General features: G+C 31.8%; 1 protein-coding gene across 1 annotated transcript in view; it reads right to left on the reverse strand.

Moving 5' to 3' along the window:
• LOC118188970 (gamma-aminobutyric acid receptor subunit alpha-6-like) overlaps positions 1–20,656 on the reverse strand; it is a 102,594-nt gene that overhangs the window by 48,581 nt on the left and 33,357 nt on the right. Inside the window, exons 2-3 of the mRNA XM_035359501.2 lie at positions 8,064–8,158; positions 1,364–1,431 (exon numbers count right to left, since the gene is read on the reverse strand). Coding sequence (XP_035215392.1) covers positions 1,364–1,431; positions 8,064–8,158 — 163 coding nt within the window. The remainder of the gene's footprint in view (positions 1–1,363; positions 1,432–8,063; positions 8,159–20,656) is intronic.

Below are 20,656 nucleotides of genomic sequence, written 5' to 3' on the forward strand. Positions count from 1 at the left end.
AAAGGAAACTGATGACATAAAATTTAACAGTTCTAGTCATTATTGTTGGTACATTGTTTTGAAGAAAACAAAATATGGTTTTTGATCCAAGACCTTTAATTCCAACAGTCAAAAATAGAGATTGGTCCGTGATGGAGGTGGACTGCAACGTCGCAAGCGAGTTCTATAAACTAAAATCTTTTGTGGTGAAATATTCCCTTTGTTCAATTTCGAACACTGAAGAAACCATAAAATATGCTATTAATTTGGCTTTGGGAGTAAATTTGTTTCCAATAAGATTACAACCTGAAATGTATGACACATGATAAAGATATGTGGTAATTCAGAAGTCAAACAACAAAAATCAGCGTTATATTTACAAAATTTTCACAGGACTAGTTATCTTGTTCATTTGCGGTTTTGCAGCTGAAGATGGTGGTTCGGTAAAACCATCGAAACTAGTCCTGTGAAAATTTTGTAAATATAACGCCGATTTTTGTTGTTTGACTTCTGAATTAGTATTTATTCGGCGTGTTATTGTGTCTTAAAGATATGTGGTCTTTGCCATTGTAAGCAATAACTATACACCTCTGCCCAATTCCAAGGGAATGAAAGTCATTAAAATCTTACATTCTGTACTCGAAAAAAGTGAAAAAAAGTATAGAATAAAGAAAAAAGCTCATTTGAACAATGCTGTGCAAGAACATCGGGAGAAATTATCAGCCGGTACAGCTGCAAACATAAAGTGGAGTCGGTGCCGTTGATGACTGAACGTTGTTAAAAGAGCTAAAGCTCACGTAACTAAATTCTAGTACTTATATTTATAAGCTGGAAATAGCGTGAAGAAATATTGTGGCATCATTCTCAATATTTTGAGTTTCATTTAAATTCAAGTTCAAGTTGCATTTTTCTTATAAGGTTCTTTATAAGGTTTTTCTCCCGCCTTCTTAGCATGTCTTCGTAGTGTAGTGGTCAGCCCGGTGGGCGCGCATTCAACAGGTCCATAGTTCGATTCCCGGCGAGGGCGTCGCTCATTTTTCAAGTCTCCTTCTTTCAAAAAATACCTAACGTCTCACATCCTTATACCTGATATGAATGAACGCATTTATTAGGTATATGGGATGAAACATTTATTGCACTTAATCAGAATTGATTACTTGGAACATTTTGGTGTATACTCAGTTTTCGCAGACTCTGTTAATACGTCTTCAGCAGTCAACGCTTTATTAACTTAGAGCTTAATTATCTTTTTTTTAAAATTCTATCAGGTTTTAAGCTGAAATAAAATGGTTTTACAAATAACACGATGCATAAAATACAATGCTGACACACATTTCAGTCATGAACTATTCACACATTAAGCAAAAACATGGTGTTTTCTTACCATTTCTGTTTCTGATATTGGACCAAAACTCCTAATTTCTATATCTGTTTGAATCACCGTTGGATCACCTTAGTAAAAATAAAACTGAATTTTAGAATGAACTTTGTTAAATATATGTACGAAGATTTCACTTGTTTAATTTGGAATCAAGCATTTACATGCTTCATTTAAAGTAAATAGTTTCAACTAGACTCTGAAACATTTTTATTCTACGACTAAGTATTTGCATTCCAAATATAATATTTTATAAGTCAAACAATGTAAAATGAAGGAGGAGTTTTTATTGTTATCGTGATTAATAACAAACTATAATATCATTATAAAGTTTTTAACAGGGAAAAGCTATTATATTATACAGGATGTTCCAAATTAAATCGTAAAACGCAGAAAGTAAATACTACGACCGAAGATAAGCAAAAAATGTCTTATGGATATATAGCGGGAAGCATGAGGGTTAAGGGAGTTGTTATGCAAGTTAAGGGAAACTGAAGTAACAAAAAGGCAATGTCTAGTATTTTTCGCACCTGCATGTAATTGAAGTTGAATGTTTCGTCAATTTGTAAACTATGTTTTTCCTGCTATTATACTAATGGGATATTGTTTTGCTTATCTTTGGCCACAGTATGCAATGCCGGCTTTGACGACTTTAGTTTGGAACGCTCTCAATATTTAGCTAGCCTTCAGATCTGTTCATTTTTGGTATTCAACATGAAATATGTAACTCGACGAATATGCAACTCAACTATGTAACTCAAAAGCAACATATTTCTTGCTATATATTTAAAGGCCACTTTTTGCTTATCGTTGGTCACAGAATACAGGCATTTGGCGAATTTGTTCTGAGACACATTACAGATTCGAAGGCAAGCTTAAGCTGAAAGCACTATTTTTTTTTTTTTTTTTTAGCTGAACATCGTGTTTTGCAAAGTTTCAAGTGCATAAAGAAGATCTAGTTGTTCAAACAACATGAAAAGCTGATTGATTTAACCAGAACATTAGGAAAACATTTATCAAAATTCGTCATCACTTTTGTTAAACTTTCCTTAAACAAGTTGTTTTAAGCATTCAGAAGAAATTTACGAAACGAATCAAATAAAAATTAAAATTATATATGTTAGGGCAATGTGATATCTTTTTTACCGCTTGAATAAAATGTTTTAACAGGAACATTAATAAAAAAAAACGCTTTTTTTTTTAAGAAAAACAATTTCTTCACATTTATTTAATTTCATTACATATACACGTATAATTTGCAACGACACCAAAGTGTGTGTGTACGCGCTCAGATATATACATACAAACATTAATTTTATATTTTACTATTTCCTTTAATCTAAAATATAATGAGTATACATTTTTTCAGAAATATAACAGTCCCCCAGAGTAAAACACAATCATGCATTTGTGGAAAAGATATATTATTTAGAGAAATTTACGCTTAATTTTATCTGTGTCGTGCAATGTAGGGTTTTGAACATGTAGATGAATGCAGTAAATCTTAAATATATTGTATTGCTATGTTTTGAAGTTGGTTACAGGTGTATAGCTGGTGAAGTATTTTAGTTCTACACAAAAGCAACAGTTTATGTTGTTTGAATAACCTCCAAAAATGACAGGCTGTATTTGGTTAGTGTAATTTTTATACTGGTTTGCTAAAAATAGAAAATATAATTCTTGATGGAGAGAAGTTTGCTAAAAATAGAAAAATATATTTCTTGATATAGAGAAGTTTGGAACATCTGAATAACCTGAACATTCAGATAACAGCTATCATGCCCCAGAACTATTGCCTAAGGCAGCATTTCTCAAGATTTTTTCAGGTGGAGACCCCTTGTGTAAATTAGATTATTCTGCCGACCACTTAAATTTATCCCCTTCGAAAGCAATTTTTTAACGCAAGTTACTACCAGTATTCTTATATTTTTAAGATATGATTAAATAAAATTTATTTAATTTTATATCGATATTTAAGTAATTAAATTTATAGACGAAAATTTGTATTCGTTTTTAATAATTCAAGGCTGTCAGAGTTTGGATAATCTTTTCTTTATTAACTAAAAGTGAAATAAATGTTGGTCCTCACAAATGAGGAGATGGAGAAGCCTGCCGATCCTAGCACAGCTGTTCTGTGTTTTAATGCTATACTAGTAAGCTTTAGTCTGAGATCGACACATACATCGAATCGATTTGAGTACAGTCCATTCTGTTTTGTGCGGTCCTTTTTTTATTGATCTGATGACAATGAGGTTAATTTTTAAATGTAAAATGGATAGTTATTATTTATTATATTATCGCAGAATTATTAAGCTGAGTAAAATCGCTATAAGAGGTATTGAGTGCTCTGCCAAACTATAGTTACTAGAAGATTTGAATTTGATAATTAATGTTATGTTTCCTAAAAGGTGTTTTAAATCAAAAGTTGGAAATTTGATGGCTAAATGTAAATATAAAATTATGCATGTTAAAATATTTGTAATAAGGCACATAGGTCAGGTTAAGTTTTTATTACATAGCATAAGGCATGCAAGGGCTGTTTGCCTAAAGGGAGAAATGGCATCGTGGAGGAATTTCGAAGAAAGACTGACCTTTGAGTAGTTATTAAAAATAATGCATGTAATTTTCATTCAAATTATATTTATAGATATTTTTTATGCAAAAATTTATGGTATATGCTAAATTTTCGTTAATTATTTTTCTCGAAAAATATAGTGAATGCAAAGAAATTACGCCGAAAATGAAAAGTATGAAACATGTAACTTTTTTATGCCGCTGTCTCCACCGCACAAAAATAATTTCTCCAATGTGCTGTAAAAAATTATTTGTTAAAAATTTTATGAAAATTCTGAATTTTTTTTGTGCAGTCCTTATCTACCGCACAATAACAGGTTTGACTGTATATTTGTTTTAGAGTTTATGATCAAAACCTTTTATCACACAGATAAGAAAATTGAATTATAATTTTTAAAGCACAGCTGTACTGCTCACTATAGTATATTTTCAATGGTAATGAGACCAGCGGCTCCAGATGTGCAGTGAAGCGATGGCAAGAAGCATCGCACTCAAAATGCTTAAAATCCTTGAAATTTTGATAACACTAGAGTGAGAAGTCCATAAGTAGGTTAACAAGTTATAAATTTCATAAAATGTCGGTCTTGGGAGAATAAGTGATAGACGATTAATTTTCAAATTCTGTGATTTTTCCCTTGAATGTGGTATACGCTGTTTATTTGAATTTTATTTTATTTTTTTTATTTATTTTTAAATCAAGGAGGACCATAAGGACCATAGTTAGAGAAACATTGGCCTAAGAGAAATTCATGATCCTTTTAATACTTAAAATTAGGGATATAAAATGAAAAACATAATCTCTATGCTGAATGAATATTGTCATTGATTCTAGCTTATTTGAAGTTGCTTGAAAAAGTGTGCTATTAATTTTTATTCTAAAATCTTTCTAAAAAGGATAAATAGCAATATTTAATTCAGTGTAAATTTAATTATGGAAAATTTAAAGGTTACAATGTAAATTATATTTATACTTCAATCAACTGAACTCTAAATCCAACCAGCTAATCAAGCTTTTGCAAAACTTAGCCGTTATATTAGTGACAGTACTTCGTTGCTTTGAAAATTATTAAATTTATTTGAAAAACTTCATTTTAAGAAAACTGTTTTATTTTAAGATTGTTTGGAAGAACTGATGGAAACATATTGTAATTAAAGCGGAATAATTGCATCGTGGGACGAAATGAGAATGGACGAAATGAGGAAACAGAAAGAATGATATTAAATTAAAAAATACGCCTTTTAAAGATTTGTAGGGTTTATATTTATTTTAACTAACATTTATTTTAAGTTTAAACTATCTTTCCTGTCAAGCCTTACTTTCCCCTGGAACTGCCAATGCCAGAATATGTAAATTTGAGTAGAACGCGCAAGGATTCAAATTATCAGCGGAAGTATTATGATTTAAATAGTAAGGAAACGAGTTAGGTGTGTGATATTCTTACTTCACGAGCGCGGAGGTAGTTAGCGAGAAATTGAAGAACCCCGCGTTTCGGCCTATGTGCTTGGCGGGAAGTAGTGTTAATCGTTCAAGTGAGCTTCAAGTCTGCTGAATTAGCAGCGGTATTGTAAAACGCGGTGAGTTAGTTAGTTTAGAGAGCCTCGTAGTTAGAGTCTTGTCTTTAGTTTCTTTTCAGGTTATTATTTTTATTTGACCGCCGAGTTGGCGCAGTCTGTGAGCGTCAAGAGCACGCAATTGTAAAGTTTTACGTTGAATAAAAAGGGACTTAAACCCTTTACAAGACTCTGTCTTTTATCCAGTTTTCACAGTCACCCCTTGGTTGCGTGCAAGTTGGAGGCGCGCAACGTTACAGATTAAATAATATATCATTTGCCTATTACTTCATGAATTAACTATTTTTAAATAATTTTCAGCACTTATCAATATTTTGTTAAACACTTCTGCAAATTACAATACCTCATTTTCGTCTATTTTTAAGTTACTTTGCCCTTACAAGTATAAAGGAGCACACATTCGGAATGATTTAGGTGTAAGTTGGCAAAGAATTAAATCCTTCTATAAATTATACCTATACTTCCACAACAGCCTAAATGTCTTCCAAGTAAAAACAATAAATGTTTGCTAATCTGCATATGAACAACATGAACGTAACAGTTTAAAAGTTGTTTATTAGTTTTACCGTGGAATACGATTTATAATAGTTTTCCGCAAGGAATCAATGGAATACAATTTATAGCAGTTTCTTTTTTAAGTCATAAAAATAGGCGTATACTATTATTTTGCCTTGTGTCATTAATTTTATGAGAAGTAATTCCCTCAACATGTGAAAATGTTAATTAGATGTTTAAGTACTTGTTGAACAATTTATTAACGCTTGCTCACAAAACAGGATATTCATGTCCTTTTCATCTTAATCACTAAAAGTTCCGTAAATAAATGTATTTAAAGTAAAAATTTTAACACAAGTTACAATTCGTAATTTACTGTTTTCACGAATATATAAAAAAGACTGAAATGTTTTTTTAATAGAACTTAATGTGTAATTTTATGAAATTAATGTGTAATTTTATGTAATTATTTTATTAATGTGTAATTAATGTAAGCTCTTTCCCTTCACGTTTGCTTCAAGGTAGCTTGCTCTCCTCGGAGAAATATTTAGGTATACAGCAGCGTTGACAATATGAAGAGAAAGTAACATTCAGGTTTTAATTCATTTCTACTGGTAAAATGCTTTTATATGTTTAAAAAAATCCGTGTGCGAAAAAATATTTTGAAAAAAAAAATATTCAGTTCTACGCATTAAACATCATTAATGTACAAGATTTCACTCTAAATATCACCCGTTTACTATACTACGGATTATGAATCAAGTTCAGATTATATTTAAATTGCTAATGAGGCTTCACTGTTAAAAATGAGCCTTTAGCTTATCTGTGGCTTCAATGAATTCTTGTTCTTCAATGATTCGTTTTCATCCATGATTCTGAACAAATGTTTGATTTCTCTCTCTGAAAAACTATTCTAATTTACGTCTTTTGTCGGGTGTTGTTTCAAGAAGTGCTTTTAGGATAAACAGCTTCACTGAAGCTTTCTTACTTATAAAGGATTTTCGGAATGGTCATTGCAGGATTATTCTTAAGACTTTTGAATCCCGCGCATTTAAACAGATCTATAGGCTTATATTAACAGATAAACTATTATACTGAACCTTAATCTTAAAAAACTGTTTAATTTAACGTATATTAAATATTTTATATATATATCTATCTACTTAGCTATCTATCCATCAATATATATATCTACTTAGCTATATATCCATCAATATATATATATATATATATACCACGATCAAATAAATAAATGACATTTATTCATTTGATAGACCGATGAAGGAAAACAAGATTAAATTGAAAAGTGACTTATTTAATTATCTTCTATCTCCGACAATGAAATCAGCTCTAAGGAATTACTATGAAATTAAGCAAAGTATTACATTTTAACCATTATTTTTTAAAGGTTTGAAATTAATAATATACGCCAGTAAACTAATATGAAAACAGAAAATCATAGAAGAAACTGAAATCGATTGGAAATTAATGTAATCTAAAGGTCTGGGAGCTTGGATGGAAATCAACTGTTTTTATTATCGCAGATGCACTTCACTCATTTCAAAATTTGTTCAAAGAGAAATGTACAGATAAAGATAAGTGAATGTATTTAAGAAGACCTAAGCACTGTACATATTTCATAAGGGCAATCAGGACGTTGGTATTAAACGTCAGTAATTTCTGCCAGAATGGTATGTAAGCTAAGGATAATGTTTTAGGCAACTCATGTAACACAGAATTTGTGATGGGAAATTGAGGAGTCTCAGACTTTAGTAGAAATGGGAAGCTTGTTATTATTTATCTTTTAACTTCTGTGTTTGCTACAGAATTTCTTTCTATTTCCATCACGTCAATTTACGAATGTAAAGTTGTGCAGATTGATACCCATCTTTATCCTGTTTTGTGTTATGGAAAATAATTTCTCATACTGGTATTTCAAATATTTTGGAAAATTAGTTGAATTTATTTGATTTAATAGTAGCTTTATATGAAAGCATTTAAGTTCTTTTGGGCTTCGACAAATTCTAAGCAAATATATAGAAAAATTAACAGCTGGGTTACATACCACCAATTCCTGGTCGAATTCGCCTGTCGTACTTGTCTTCTGATAGCAGTGTATCGAGAAGGTATGTTGTGTTCGATAACTTTTGCAATTCAGTGCTAAAATAGTGAGAACAAAAGAAAAAAATAATTACTTCATTTACAAACATTCAAAACAAGCTACATACAGAATGACATAAATAATAGTTTTCTTACCCATAATTATTTTATTTAACAATGCCATACATTTATTAATATTTTCGGCTTTTCAAAGAATTCTTGGAAGATATAGAAATTGCAAATAACATTAGAGAATGAAGATACAGCGGTAACGCAGTAAAGTGCAGCTCTTTAAATTACTCTTATGCTGTTTCTATATAGTCAGGACATAAGCATCTAGGGGTAGTTATCGTTCTGACACATTTACTTTGCAGTTAATACTGTATTGGACAGTCAGAAAGTAAATACAGCTAAAATCTTTATTTATAACTACAGCCTACATTACTTAACACGAATGCAATTTACAAAGTGTGCACTTTACAGGCTGGCATATTTCCACTAATATTTGGAGTGACTATAGGAATTAGGAACTATTTTGAATATTTTAATTCCTTTTTCACTGGAGGAATTATTAACTTAACTCCTACTTATTCATCAACTTTGAAAATTTTAATTAAAATTTCCTTCATCAAAATAATCTCAAGTTAAAATAAGTTTTGTCGGGGGCTGTTCAATTATTTTTTGCATGTATAACATGAATACTAGCCAGTTTTACTTAAGAAATTCTCCTTTAAACTATATCTTCCCTTAGGCAGACAGTCCATGTGTACCTCCCTCATTACCGTCTAAAGAAAAAAGCAATGAGATTTTCTCATTTCTTTAGTAATCCACGCAGTAGGCGGCCGACAAGGCATGACTAAAATTTAAAACTTGGTGAGTTATTGTAATGTGAAACAATTGGTTGTTCACATGCTTTGCAAAACAGAAAAATTGCAGCCTATGAAGCAGCGCACGGGTAATGCCAATGACTGAAAGAAAAAAGAAGAAACTACAAGCCATTCAGAGGCCATTCCTCCTGAACATTACAAGGTGCTACAGAAATGCAGCACTTTCTTCTTTTACTGGATCTCTCCCTCGTTCTGGCAGCAATGAAAGAATATATCACTTCATTAGTCTATCATTTATGAGAGAGAACATAGATTTCGAAAATTACGTCTCCAATGAATGACATAATTTTATGGTATTATGAACTTCCGGCACATAAATATGAACTTCACTCGGCTAAAAATACGGACTTCTAATTAAAATGTAAAGCCTCACTTGTATTACATTCTTTCTCACAAGCATACCTCGATAGATGCAATTGCGAAGATGGTGTGGGAACAGTCTGTGTGTTGTACAGACCCCAAATGAGATTACAGAGAAAAAGTTCCACATATCCACAGGCAATACTATACTTAAGCAGATTAAGCGTAATTGAATAAACTAGAGATTGAGATTAAAAAATGAGCTTTAAACTACGCCATCGAAAACAAAATTAAACTATTCATAATTAAAACAAATTCTCTATCCTCAATATACACTTTAAAGAATATTCAGCATAAGATCCCAGTTGTGCAGAAAATACTTACAACAGTAAGAAACAATAAGAGAATAAAAATATGCATTGAATATGTGTAAGCGCATGCTGGTAACAAGAAGAATGAAAAAGCAGGTTGCCTTGCCAAAAATGCGGCTTGTAATGATAAAGCACAGCCAGATTATAAACCCTGGCACGAATCATATTTAAAAGCAAACATTCAAGATTTTATGCTAAGAAAATACTTCTCTCCAGAAAAATTTCTGGAGAAATTCAGAAATTTTTCTGGAGAGAAGTAACTCAGTGCAGAAGAACATTCCTTTTTTATAAAAATACAGAAGAAGCAAGATTGAATACGGAATGCCCAGATGAATTGATACACTACAGGAATACGGAATGCCCAGATGAACTGATACACTGCAGGTAACGGCCCTTTTCCAGCACATTTTAATGAGAAAAACATTTCACTCGCAGATATGTACGTGCGGAGAAAAGGACGATCCTGAATATTACATTTTTACGTGTCTCTTCGCTTCGGAATACCACTTTAAGGAACCAAGAGAAAACGCCTGAATTTTTGCCATTTCGAATCGACAACTAAAGGAAAAATAGAAAACATTATCCAATTCTTTGTTAGAAAGTCCTCCACGAAGGCATCCCTTCCCTTAGACAGATAGCCCTCGAGTGCTTTCGCATAATTAAATAAATCAAACCATCCAATTCTTAGCTAAAAGAGAAGATATGTAAGCCGCAGTTTAAAGCTCATTTTTTAATCTCAATCTCTAGTAGCATCATAATCTGCCATTAATACTTTTGTTTATTATTGTGTTCAGTGTATTGAACAGTATGAAATCAGTACTAGATTAGAGCTGTTCAACTTGCTTGCGCTGAAATTAATCAGAAATACAATGATTAAATTTTTATTTCTAACGTACGAATTAAACACATTTCATCCTTTATTTTAAGCAATATCGAGCAGCTATGCAGAACTGCACCAAATATTCCACTGAAGGTGCTGAATAGGCAAGTGCAAGTGAGCAACATTAGATTAATATATATATATATATATATATATTCTTCTGAAGAGAATTAAACGATATTAATATATGTAATTTTTAGGAGTATTTCAATATTAATAATTTATTTTTAGTATTGCTTCAGTACAATTATTATTTGTAATTGTAAACTGTCTCTTATTATTTATCTTCTAATTAATATTTCTGGATGAATATGTAAATGCTATTAACATGTTAATATACATGATACTAAAATTATACAGCGAACAAATTCCAATACTAAATGTAGATAAACACTACTATCAGGAAAGGAATTTCATAGTGCGCACAGTATATCTTTTTTTCATGCGGAATTAAGATCATATTAACAATGAGAATTTTGTTTTACCTACTTATCCATCTGGATTTTCAGTGCAGCTTCAACTGTTATTTTATATACTAGTGTTCAATATTATTTGTAATTTTTTGCGCGAATCTCTTATGATTTGTTTAGTTTATATTGCATAAGATTACTTAGATTGAACATATACCAAAATACGATATGTGAATATGTCATCATTCTAAAATTTCTATGCCATATAACTGTAAATACTAATAGCTATAAGAATATTTATGCACTTATTATAATTATTAGTTATAACAATTATTATTTGTATTTGTTAAGGCTGTTTTCTCTTCTCATTCAGTTTTTATTGCAGTGGGAAATAATATGTGACTCATATCTTGCAATGTAATAATGGGTATATGTGATTCATATTACGCAATGTAATTTTGTATGATTAACTTTTAAGTGCAGATTAAGCAGTCACTACATAATCTGATTATGTTCACGTAATGTACGTAATATGCCATAATTAAACAGAAAGAGTTTTATGTAAACAAATGTATCAAATAATCTTGGTACTAAATATAGAAAAACTGCAAAATAAGTGAACAATTTGCATTCCATCTGAAAGCTGCGTTGCTAATTGTGCCACAGAGAGGCTAGTCCTGTCGGTCTGAATTACAAGTGGATGGCTTTGCATGTCCTCCTAAGGGGCGGGTGCATGCGTTTCACACATTGGAGGTAGGAAAAACCTCTATGGTGTTTCAGTGGGGGTATCGTTTATGTTAGATTTACTTGTATGTGGGACTCATGGGGTTCTAATGAGTGCTCTCCGTAGTTCAATCTGTAACCTGCGCCGGAAATTGTTTCCGGGATAGGTATTGCGCAGCCATTTTTAAATGCAATACTATTTTCAGCTGTAGCAGGACTTATAAAAGATACGATGAATAAAAATTATAAAACTATACAAATGGAACAAATCAGAGGAAATAACTGAAAACTCTCATTCGATAAATTCCTGGTTTCCTAAGACTGCTATCGCACATCCCTTTGTTTTGGAAGAACAACTGTTTGAGATTTTTTTTCTGCTTTGTCACAACAGCCAATCACCACAGATCACTTTGGGGTTAACATGTAAAAGGAATAGTGGGTCTCCGTTACAAACAAGCTGATAGCTTGATTGGTTGGAAACGAACAACATGCAATTTTTTGCGAAAGGAAAGAAAAAATCGCTCGTCTTTCTTTCAATAGTAAAATAGACAGAACAATTGTCCGAAACAGTTGCTCGTATGAAACAAATGCATGTGCGATATGAGCCTAAGAGGATATGCTGTTGTAATTTCTCGTTTAAAGATGGGACATAACTATTCTCAGATTATTTATACACATTTGACTTCTTTCTTAGTGTCATGTGATCCCGAAGTGTCATGTGATCCCTAACTAAGTGTCATGTGATCCCGAAGAAATAAATACCAAACACACTGAATGCTGCCCATCACTATCCGAAAACATTTTTGATAGATACTAGAGTTTATTGGAGGTATTAAGGCAACAAGAATCAGCGTAATATTCGTAAATTTCCAAGACTAGTTTCGAAGGTTTAAACATATAACCTTCTTCTTCAGATGCAGAAGTGAAAGTCTTCTGCTTTAAATTTACAAATATTACGCTGATTCTTGTTGCCTTAACACCTTCAATCTTTGTTACCCGAAGTGTTACTTAGACCTTAGCGTACTTGAGAAATGATTTAAGATTTATTGAGTGATCGACCATTTAGGATCGCTTCCGATTTTAAATAAATATTTTTAATGTAGTTTAGTGCACTGAGTTCCTTTTAATGTATTTTCAATTTTTATTTAAAATTTTGTGAGATTTTAAATTCCATTTTTAGATGTTTTTATTTTCTTTTGCGTTTGTGTTACTTGTTTCTACACACTACTAAATAATATTATCTATAATTATTGCTAGATTAGAGGGAAAGCTAATAGTTATTACAGAACTGTAAAAAAATAATAGGAAAAAGTTTAAAAAATTTTATTGATTTATTTTACATTCGAAGATTTTTGATAAGCAAATCTTAGCTCTAAAACTCTTGCCGCGATACCGCGATAAAATAACTACTCTAATCCTGATTAAATAAATGCCTTTTACCCACATTAACATCGATATTTATACTGATCTTCAACACTTAAAAGTACCAAATCGCGTCAAAAGAACCGTAAATACTGTCAGACTTTTACTGTCTCGCCTACATTTTAAATAGAGGGATTACATCTTAAAATGTATACTTAAAATAAAATCTATTTCTTAACATTTCAACTTTACAGATTGAAATTTTTACAGATTGAAAAACTCAGCTGTTTGCCGGTCATTCATAACATACTTTCAAACTAAAACTGAATCCGAAATACAAATTCAGCATATCCTATTAAGCCTTGTCTTCGCCCTGCGAAACAAAAGTGGCTAGCCAAAGATTAAGGAACTAAGTTAAATTCCACAAGTAGGGAAGCGAAGCAGAGGATCGTCAGCGTATGCTGTCAGAAGCTCTTAAGAAGCTCCTGTCAGAAGCTCTAAACTCAAGAACACTGCGTTTATTTATACTTCAACTACTTTGCATTCTGGTTGGAGATGACGAAAGAGAAGTGAAAGTACAGGTAAAATAAAATGACAACTGGGCTAATTGGTGTTAAAACTTTATTATTTTACTCTTAGTTAAAAATAAATTAAACAGAAAATTTTCATTTCCAAGTCTTTTTTTTTTTCCAAATAACAGTTTTAACACATTTATTTTTATTAAACATTTTCTATGAAATCTTTAAATCTACATACTGAAATATTTAATTACTGTGCAGAAAATATGCCCTATATCTTCGAAGCAATATTTTAAGACAGGTTAAAAAGAAACATAGTATTTCACCAATGTAATCCAAAGTTAGAAATTTTTAATAAAATGTTTAGGAAAGTAAACAATTCGCTAAATTTTGTATAATTTTAAATAATTTTTATAATTCCTTTTTGCTATGTTCTCATTAATGTATTCATTTTTATGGAAATCATTTTACAAACCCCTGGTTTTTTCGACAGGGTAACATTATAAGGTATTTTCTCACTCATTTCGGAATGCATTCGTAGTGTAACGGTAGCACACTCGGCATGTACTCGAGAGGTCGAGGGTTCGAGTCCCCGCGAGAGCATTGCACATTTTTCAGCTTCCTGACATCGATAATCCTAAATAATGACTCTACAACATGAATTATATTTCCTGATATAATTCATGTTGAGCGCAATGTAGAGCGCAATTTCGAAAATTAGAAGTGCTGAAGCCCTATGACAGAACGTCAGGAACGAGGAAGAAAACTAAATGAGTAAAATAACTAACAAAATAGAAAAATAATTAATGTAAAAGTAATTAATCATTAAAATAATTACAATTAAATAAAATATAAAGAGATAACTGGAAGAAAAACACTCCAAAGTAAAACTCAAAATTAGGCAAAACGTTCGTTGAAATTTTGTTTAATTTTAAATAATTTTTATAACTTTTTTTTACTATGCTCTCATTAATATAGTCACTTCTATGGGATTCTTTTCCAAACCCCTGGATTTAATTTTTGACAGGGTAACATGAATTATATTTCGTAATGTAAAATTAGAGCAGGGCTTACTTTCTAAAATTAAAAGTCCCGCAGCCCTGCGGCAGGACGTCAGGAACGAGGTAGAAAAATAAATGAGCAAAATAACCAATAAAATAATTAATATGATTAAATAATTAATCATTAAAATTCAATAAAATGTGAAGATATTAAGGGAAAAAGTTGGAAGAGAAGCACTCCAAAGTAAAACTCAAAATTAGACAAAACAGCAAACTTATTTTGGCGTAGATTTTGAATAAAACTTTATCAATTTCGAGGGCGATAAGCCATAGATCCCTCTTCTTGCTGCTTTAGCAAAAAAAAAAAAAAAAAAAAGACTTGGCTTTTCCTTATTTTGAGAAAAATTAAGAATTAAATTAATGATAAATAGTGTTAAATAATATAATAAAATTCAAGACCTTATTCTGTTTGCGGCTTCAGTTGGAATTACAATTTTACTCAAAAATTGAGAAAGAGCGGCGCTGGCTGCGGTTGAATTTAAGCCTTGAATTATAAAGTAACATCTACTATTTCAAAGACGATAGAAACGCCATTCTTTTCCCACCGTACCAATGGATAAAGATAAAACAATTAAAGCGTCATCAATGAAAATAAGCAGAATGCTGGAAACAGTAACAGAAATGGGAGGCTATCTGAGCACGATCCATTGCCGATGTAATTCAAGCTGTCAAGTAAAATGTGAAAGGGAAAAATTTTCCCCGAATACAAGGGTTCGCTGAGAGCACACGTAAGGCTATATATAACTGACAAATTTCGTTCCCGAATTTGGTTGCATCGTTCCAAAATGTCTGTCTTTCAGGGAACAGTCACTAGCGTTGGACGTGTATGACTAGGGTGATCACTTCTAGTACTCTGGGGAACGAAAAATTTACGCGCTCTTATAATTTATTACACTTTCTGAAGAACAAACCTTTTACATGCGGGGAGGGCATTTTTTCGCATTAAAAGTCTTAAGTTTGTGTCCGAAAGACAGGTCTGCATTCAGAAATTAGAATTGATGTTTAAGGCTAACTTATTAAAAATAACATTTTGCAGATTACAAACAGATTTCTGGTGAAACTGCGGTTCAGTTACATTAAAGAAGTTTGCAAAGCCCTCTTATTTAGGTCTCCGGTGCGCTCTGGCTAAAATTACGATTTTTTTCAAAAATTGACTCTGGTGCAGTTTAAGCTCTGAATTACAGATAACATCACAATTCCTAAATTTTACGTTTCCTAGGGTACGAAACGTGACTACGGAGGCCAGCGCACATCGTACCTTCGCTGACAGCGACATCTGTCGGCAGACATCCCTATTTTACTAGTCTAACTTTCTAATGCAGAGATGAGCAAAAACCGGCCTGCGGACTGAACGTGGCCCTTTAAATTGTTTAATTTGGCTCGTCATGAAATTCGTTGCAACGATATTTTCGTTCCTTTCTTTTCAAAATCAACAGCACGAGTACTCATCTGTTGTTACAGTGGATATGCGCATATACGCATGAGCATATTCGCGGTCAGCCTAAGCTAAGAACAATGGAAAGCATCTGCATCCGCGGAAGAATATAGTTCTATACTTCTAGCAGTTTTAATTTAGAAATTAAACGATTAAATATGATTATTGTGGAGTTAAAAAGATTGACCAGGAAAGGAAGCTTAGGGAAAGAACATTTAACACCTACATTTTTATTTAAAAGTGAAACAAGTTATGTGTAATCCTTTGATGACCAATAAAAACAAATTCCGTGTTTAGTGAAACTGGCAAAGCCAGTAACCCAATCATACTCATTCTTTGTCTAAGAAAAGCAATAAAATAATCAAATATCCCGACCTGAACAAAAGGAAAGCAATTATCATGAAAACAAATACTGATTAAATTCACCAACTTAAAATGTATACACACGTTGAAGAAATCGGACATTTGTGAGTGGCTACTGACTATGGATAACTTGAAAAATGGGAGGAAAATCAGAGATTCTGATATTGATACAAGGTCTAGTGGCTTGGTGGGGAGCTTAGTGAGAGCAGTATTGGCAAGTCAGAAAGTTGCGGAATTCAATTAGTATGCATTTTATATTTCCTTGGTTGACCAGCATGCAGAGCTGTCATGAACTTGTGTTCACTCTCTAGGACATATTTAAGGTAAAAAATTTGAAATAAAGTACATAAATGCTATTTTAAATTTCAATTAAAAAAATCTACCGAGAATATGTGTGGCCTATGTCGTCTTGACAAACAGAAGAGGCACGGCGAAAGATCGTCACACAAGCACCATCGCATCCTATGATGGTCCTACTCGCATAATGCACTAAAAAGACTTTTTTGCCCGTTGTTAAAAATATTTGACCAACCCTATTCAAGTCTTAGTTAACCAAGACGCAAGCGTTATCTCTGTACTACCTCGCTTTTTGTGGCACGTTTGTAGAACACTCTTAGGAGTTGTTAAATGAAAATATTTGAAGACAGTTAGCACAGTCATTTCATTACTGCAGTGGTACTTTCTGGTGTGAGGCTAGATGCTGGATCCGCTGGAATTGTGACGCATTATACAGTTGACCCGTAAGCATGCTTTAAAATGAAAGGCAGAAAAATCCATGTATCATATGGTGAGCGAAGTCGCTGCAGTTTCATTAAATGCAACTGTTATTTATTTCTCTTTCTGAATATTTTGTGATAAATATTTCTTTTTACAAATTTTAACCAGCATAGTTTACCAACCATTTTTTGGCTCATCGCCCCCTTTACAAAGTATATTTTGCCCAGCGGCCCTTTTTCTGAAAACTCGTTCTGTTACCAAAATTTCAATTCATTTGTGATTGCAAGCTGTTGATCTTGAAAGTTAGATTGAGAATAAAGTAACCGAAAACGAAACGTTAAAGATTTTTGTTAAGGTAAAATAAAAAAAGGAAAGATAAAATTAAACAGAATCAACTAAAAATATTAAAAACAAAATTATGCATTATATGAGAAGCCTGTTCTTGATGTGATGCTAGCAGATAATACAAAGGCAGCTGCGATGAAGTTTGCGACAGACGCTGGACCTTTTCCAAAGGAGGGCAAACCATCACCTTGCCCCAGATGCTAAGCGCCGATGAGCAGCAACAAGAAAAAGGAATCGAAACTAGGTTGGAGTTGGGTTTATTCAATGAGGACGTTCTGGAATAGTAAGTTCTGTCCAAAACATCTTCTTCGAGTGCACAGACGTTCCTTTTAGAGGAAGCCTAATGATAACTGTGTACTTAATTTATATCACAATTGTTTATATATTAGAATGCAAATGGGAATGAAAAGAGCCTCAGTTTTTGTAAGCAATTGCAAATGAAACTCTAGTGGACTTCTGATGATATTTCCAGTAAGTATGTGAGGGTTTTACCTCTTATCAAAGCAGACAACATTACGGCCAAGGAAAACTCATACTGATCAGTGAGACTTTCTCAGCCATCGAAAATACAACCGCAGCCAGTTAAGTATAGTTTTGCGAATTTACTACCACGAAGACAAAGAAGGATTGCACTTCAGAGGTAATGGAAAAAGGGAGAGAAATAGACTTTACATAAGATGCTCCGCTCATCTTGAAAGAACATTCATTTATATAGACTCAACAGCCCTGAAAAAAACTATGAAAAGTTTATTTAATTTAGCTACACATGAAACTCAAAATCACAGTGTAGGTACACATTTATGTTATATTCAGTTAGTAACATTTATTGGTCTTTTATTTACAGGTCAATTTGTAGATCCAAATGATTAAAAAATGCAGTAAACGACTCAAAAGGGGAAAGTAAAGCTTTTAAAAGAGCAGAGAAAACTTTAAAAGAACAAGTGCAATGAAAAAATTTGTATTTAGTACATAGCTGTACACTATTACAATGGCGTCAGGCTTAATTCTTTTAACCTGCGGTGGAGAAAGACAGCTGATAGAAGATATTAAAGTTATGTATATCGGCTTTGGGAAAAAATAGCCTAGAACTAAAAAGCGTAGATGAACCTACACATGGAAGCGAGCATATTGAAAACTTGATGGAACCATTTTTCTTGGAAGAAAAATGTCTCGAATTGACGATGACGAAATATCATTTAATGAAAAGGATGATGATATACGGGGTAAAATGAATAAACGTAACTTCGCTATTTATTAAAAAATATTTAAAATATGTACAAAAAGTTATTGAAATATTAATGTTTTCAGAATAAAAGTTATAGAATTAACTAGCAAAACCAGATCTAATGCATTACATTAATCAAAATCAAACAAGTTCCATAGTAATACTCACTCACATATTCCACAATTTTTGGTATCAACATGATTTTTCTTATTATTGTTCAACGTTATGTCACTTCATATTTACTTTTGTAAAAAAAGTTGCGTTACAAGAGATACATTTTAAGCAAACAGTAACTTAACATTTCAGCTATTCTGAATTTAATTCCAATTACAGTGCATTTTTTATGTTTGCTTACTCATACAGTAGAGAGATACTTCATTTTCTTTCAGAACTTCTTTCATCTTAAAAATATGCGACATTAACGCATAGGTTAGCTAATAATCATACGCAGCTTACGTTTCATATCAGAGCTTCACTTTACATTGGTAATCACTTCACTCTGATAATTTTCGTTTCTGTGAATTAGAAGAAATATTAAAGAAGAACAGAAGAAAACAAAACAAAAAAAGTAGTCAGGTCTTTTGGTTTCTTTTTTTAAACTAAATTTATACACCAGCGAAAGAAATAGACAATTAAGGTGCAGGTAAGGCGAATATTTTTAATGTTTCCAGCTTGTTTATCATTAAGCATGTATTTTATCGTTACGTTCCGTTATTTCTTTTTCAGTCAAAAGAATCTTTTATTGGAAATGAAGGAGTTTTCAGAAATGCACAGTTACCTATGAAAGCGAAATACACAACTAAGATAGAGCTAACTTGAATATTTTTAAAGATTTCAGCTTGTCTATTAAAAGAATGCACTTTAATATTATGTTCAGATATATCTTTTGCAGACAAAAGAATCCTTATTGCAGATATACCAAAAGTTTAAAAATAACAACTTCAAGAATTTATAGAAAAAAAAAAAACAGGTAATGTGGTAACCTAAAATTTTTTTAACAGCTTTGATATGGTTTTGATCCGTGTCCAAAAACCCAGCCTTTATTACCGGAAACGTTACTTTTAGATGTAAATTTCCTATTGCATTCCTATTGTAAATTTCCTATTGTTTTTAAAGAAGACAAATATTCATGTTTTGACATTTTTACATTAAAAAATATCAATTTTGTAAAAATTGCAAAATCTAACTTTTTGTACACTCCTTTTAGTTAATTTTAGGAAAATTTTACACTCATCATGAAAAATAAAAAAACAAAATGTTTGATTCCCGTACGATCAAAATTGACCGAGATATTTAATTTCAAAATTTGGGATATCTGACAGTCGATTCTCTTCCTTAAGTGCCATTCAAGTATCTTATTTTGTGATTTACAACTGCGTAACTTGCTTTAATTTATAATTTTATTACAGGTGGTATGCTGAAAAAGTTTCATACAAGTAATTTATAAGTTTTCCAAATGCTATAAACATGTCATTAATATTTTCATGAAGATTCATTACCTTAGAATCCTAATCTAATAATTACACAAAAAGGTAATTTAACTAGAAATAATTAAAATTTTTGTTTATGAAAATATTGGTGCCATTACTTTAGATAATCCTAATCTAATAATTGTATAAAAAGTTAATTCAGCTAGAAATAAATTAAATTTCACTTTATGAAATGCAACACTAGATAAAAACTTCAGTTTATTAGATATAATTGGTGTACGCACTAATGCACACTAATCTAATAGACGAATGGCTCTACCTATGCATCTAACTGCGCGTTTAACTACGTTCTATGATGAATCTAAATTTCTATAAGTGGTGGTTCAGTTATAATTCTATGTTCCAATACTCAATCTCGTTTTAAAAAGAATTTATTAAAATACCAAACAAATTAATCTAATCTAGAATCTAATCTAATATTACATCTCATGCGTTTGAGCTGTATCATGTTTGATGCGTTCGAGCTGCATT

This window comes from Stegodyphus dumicola, chromosome X1, assembly GCF_044657685.1.
Source record: "Stegodyphus dumicola isolate Sdum_Otavi_A_Nest chromosome X1, ASM4465768v1".
Taxonomy (NCBI): Eukaryota; Metazoa; Arthropoda; class Arachnida; order Araneae; family Eresidae; genus Stegodyphus; species Stegodyphus dumicola.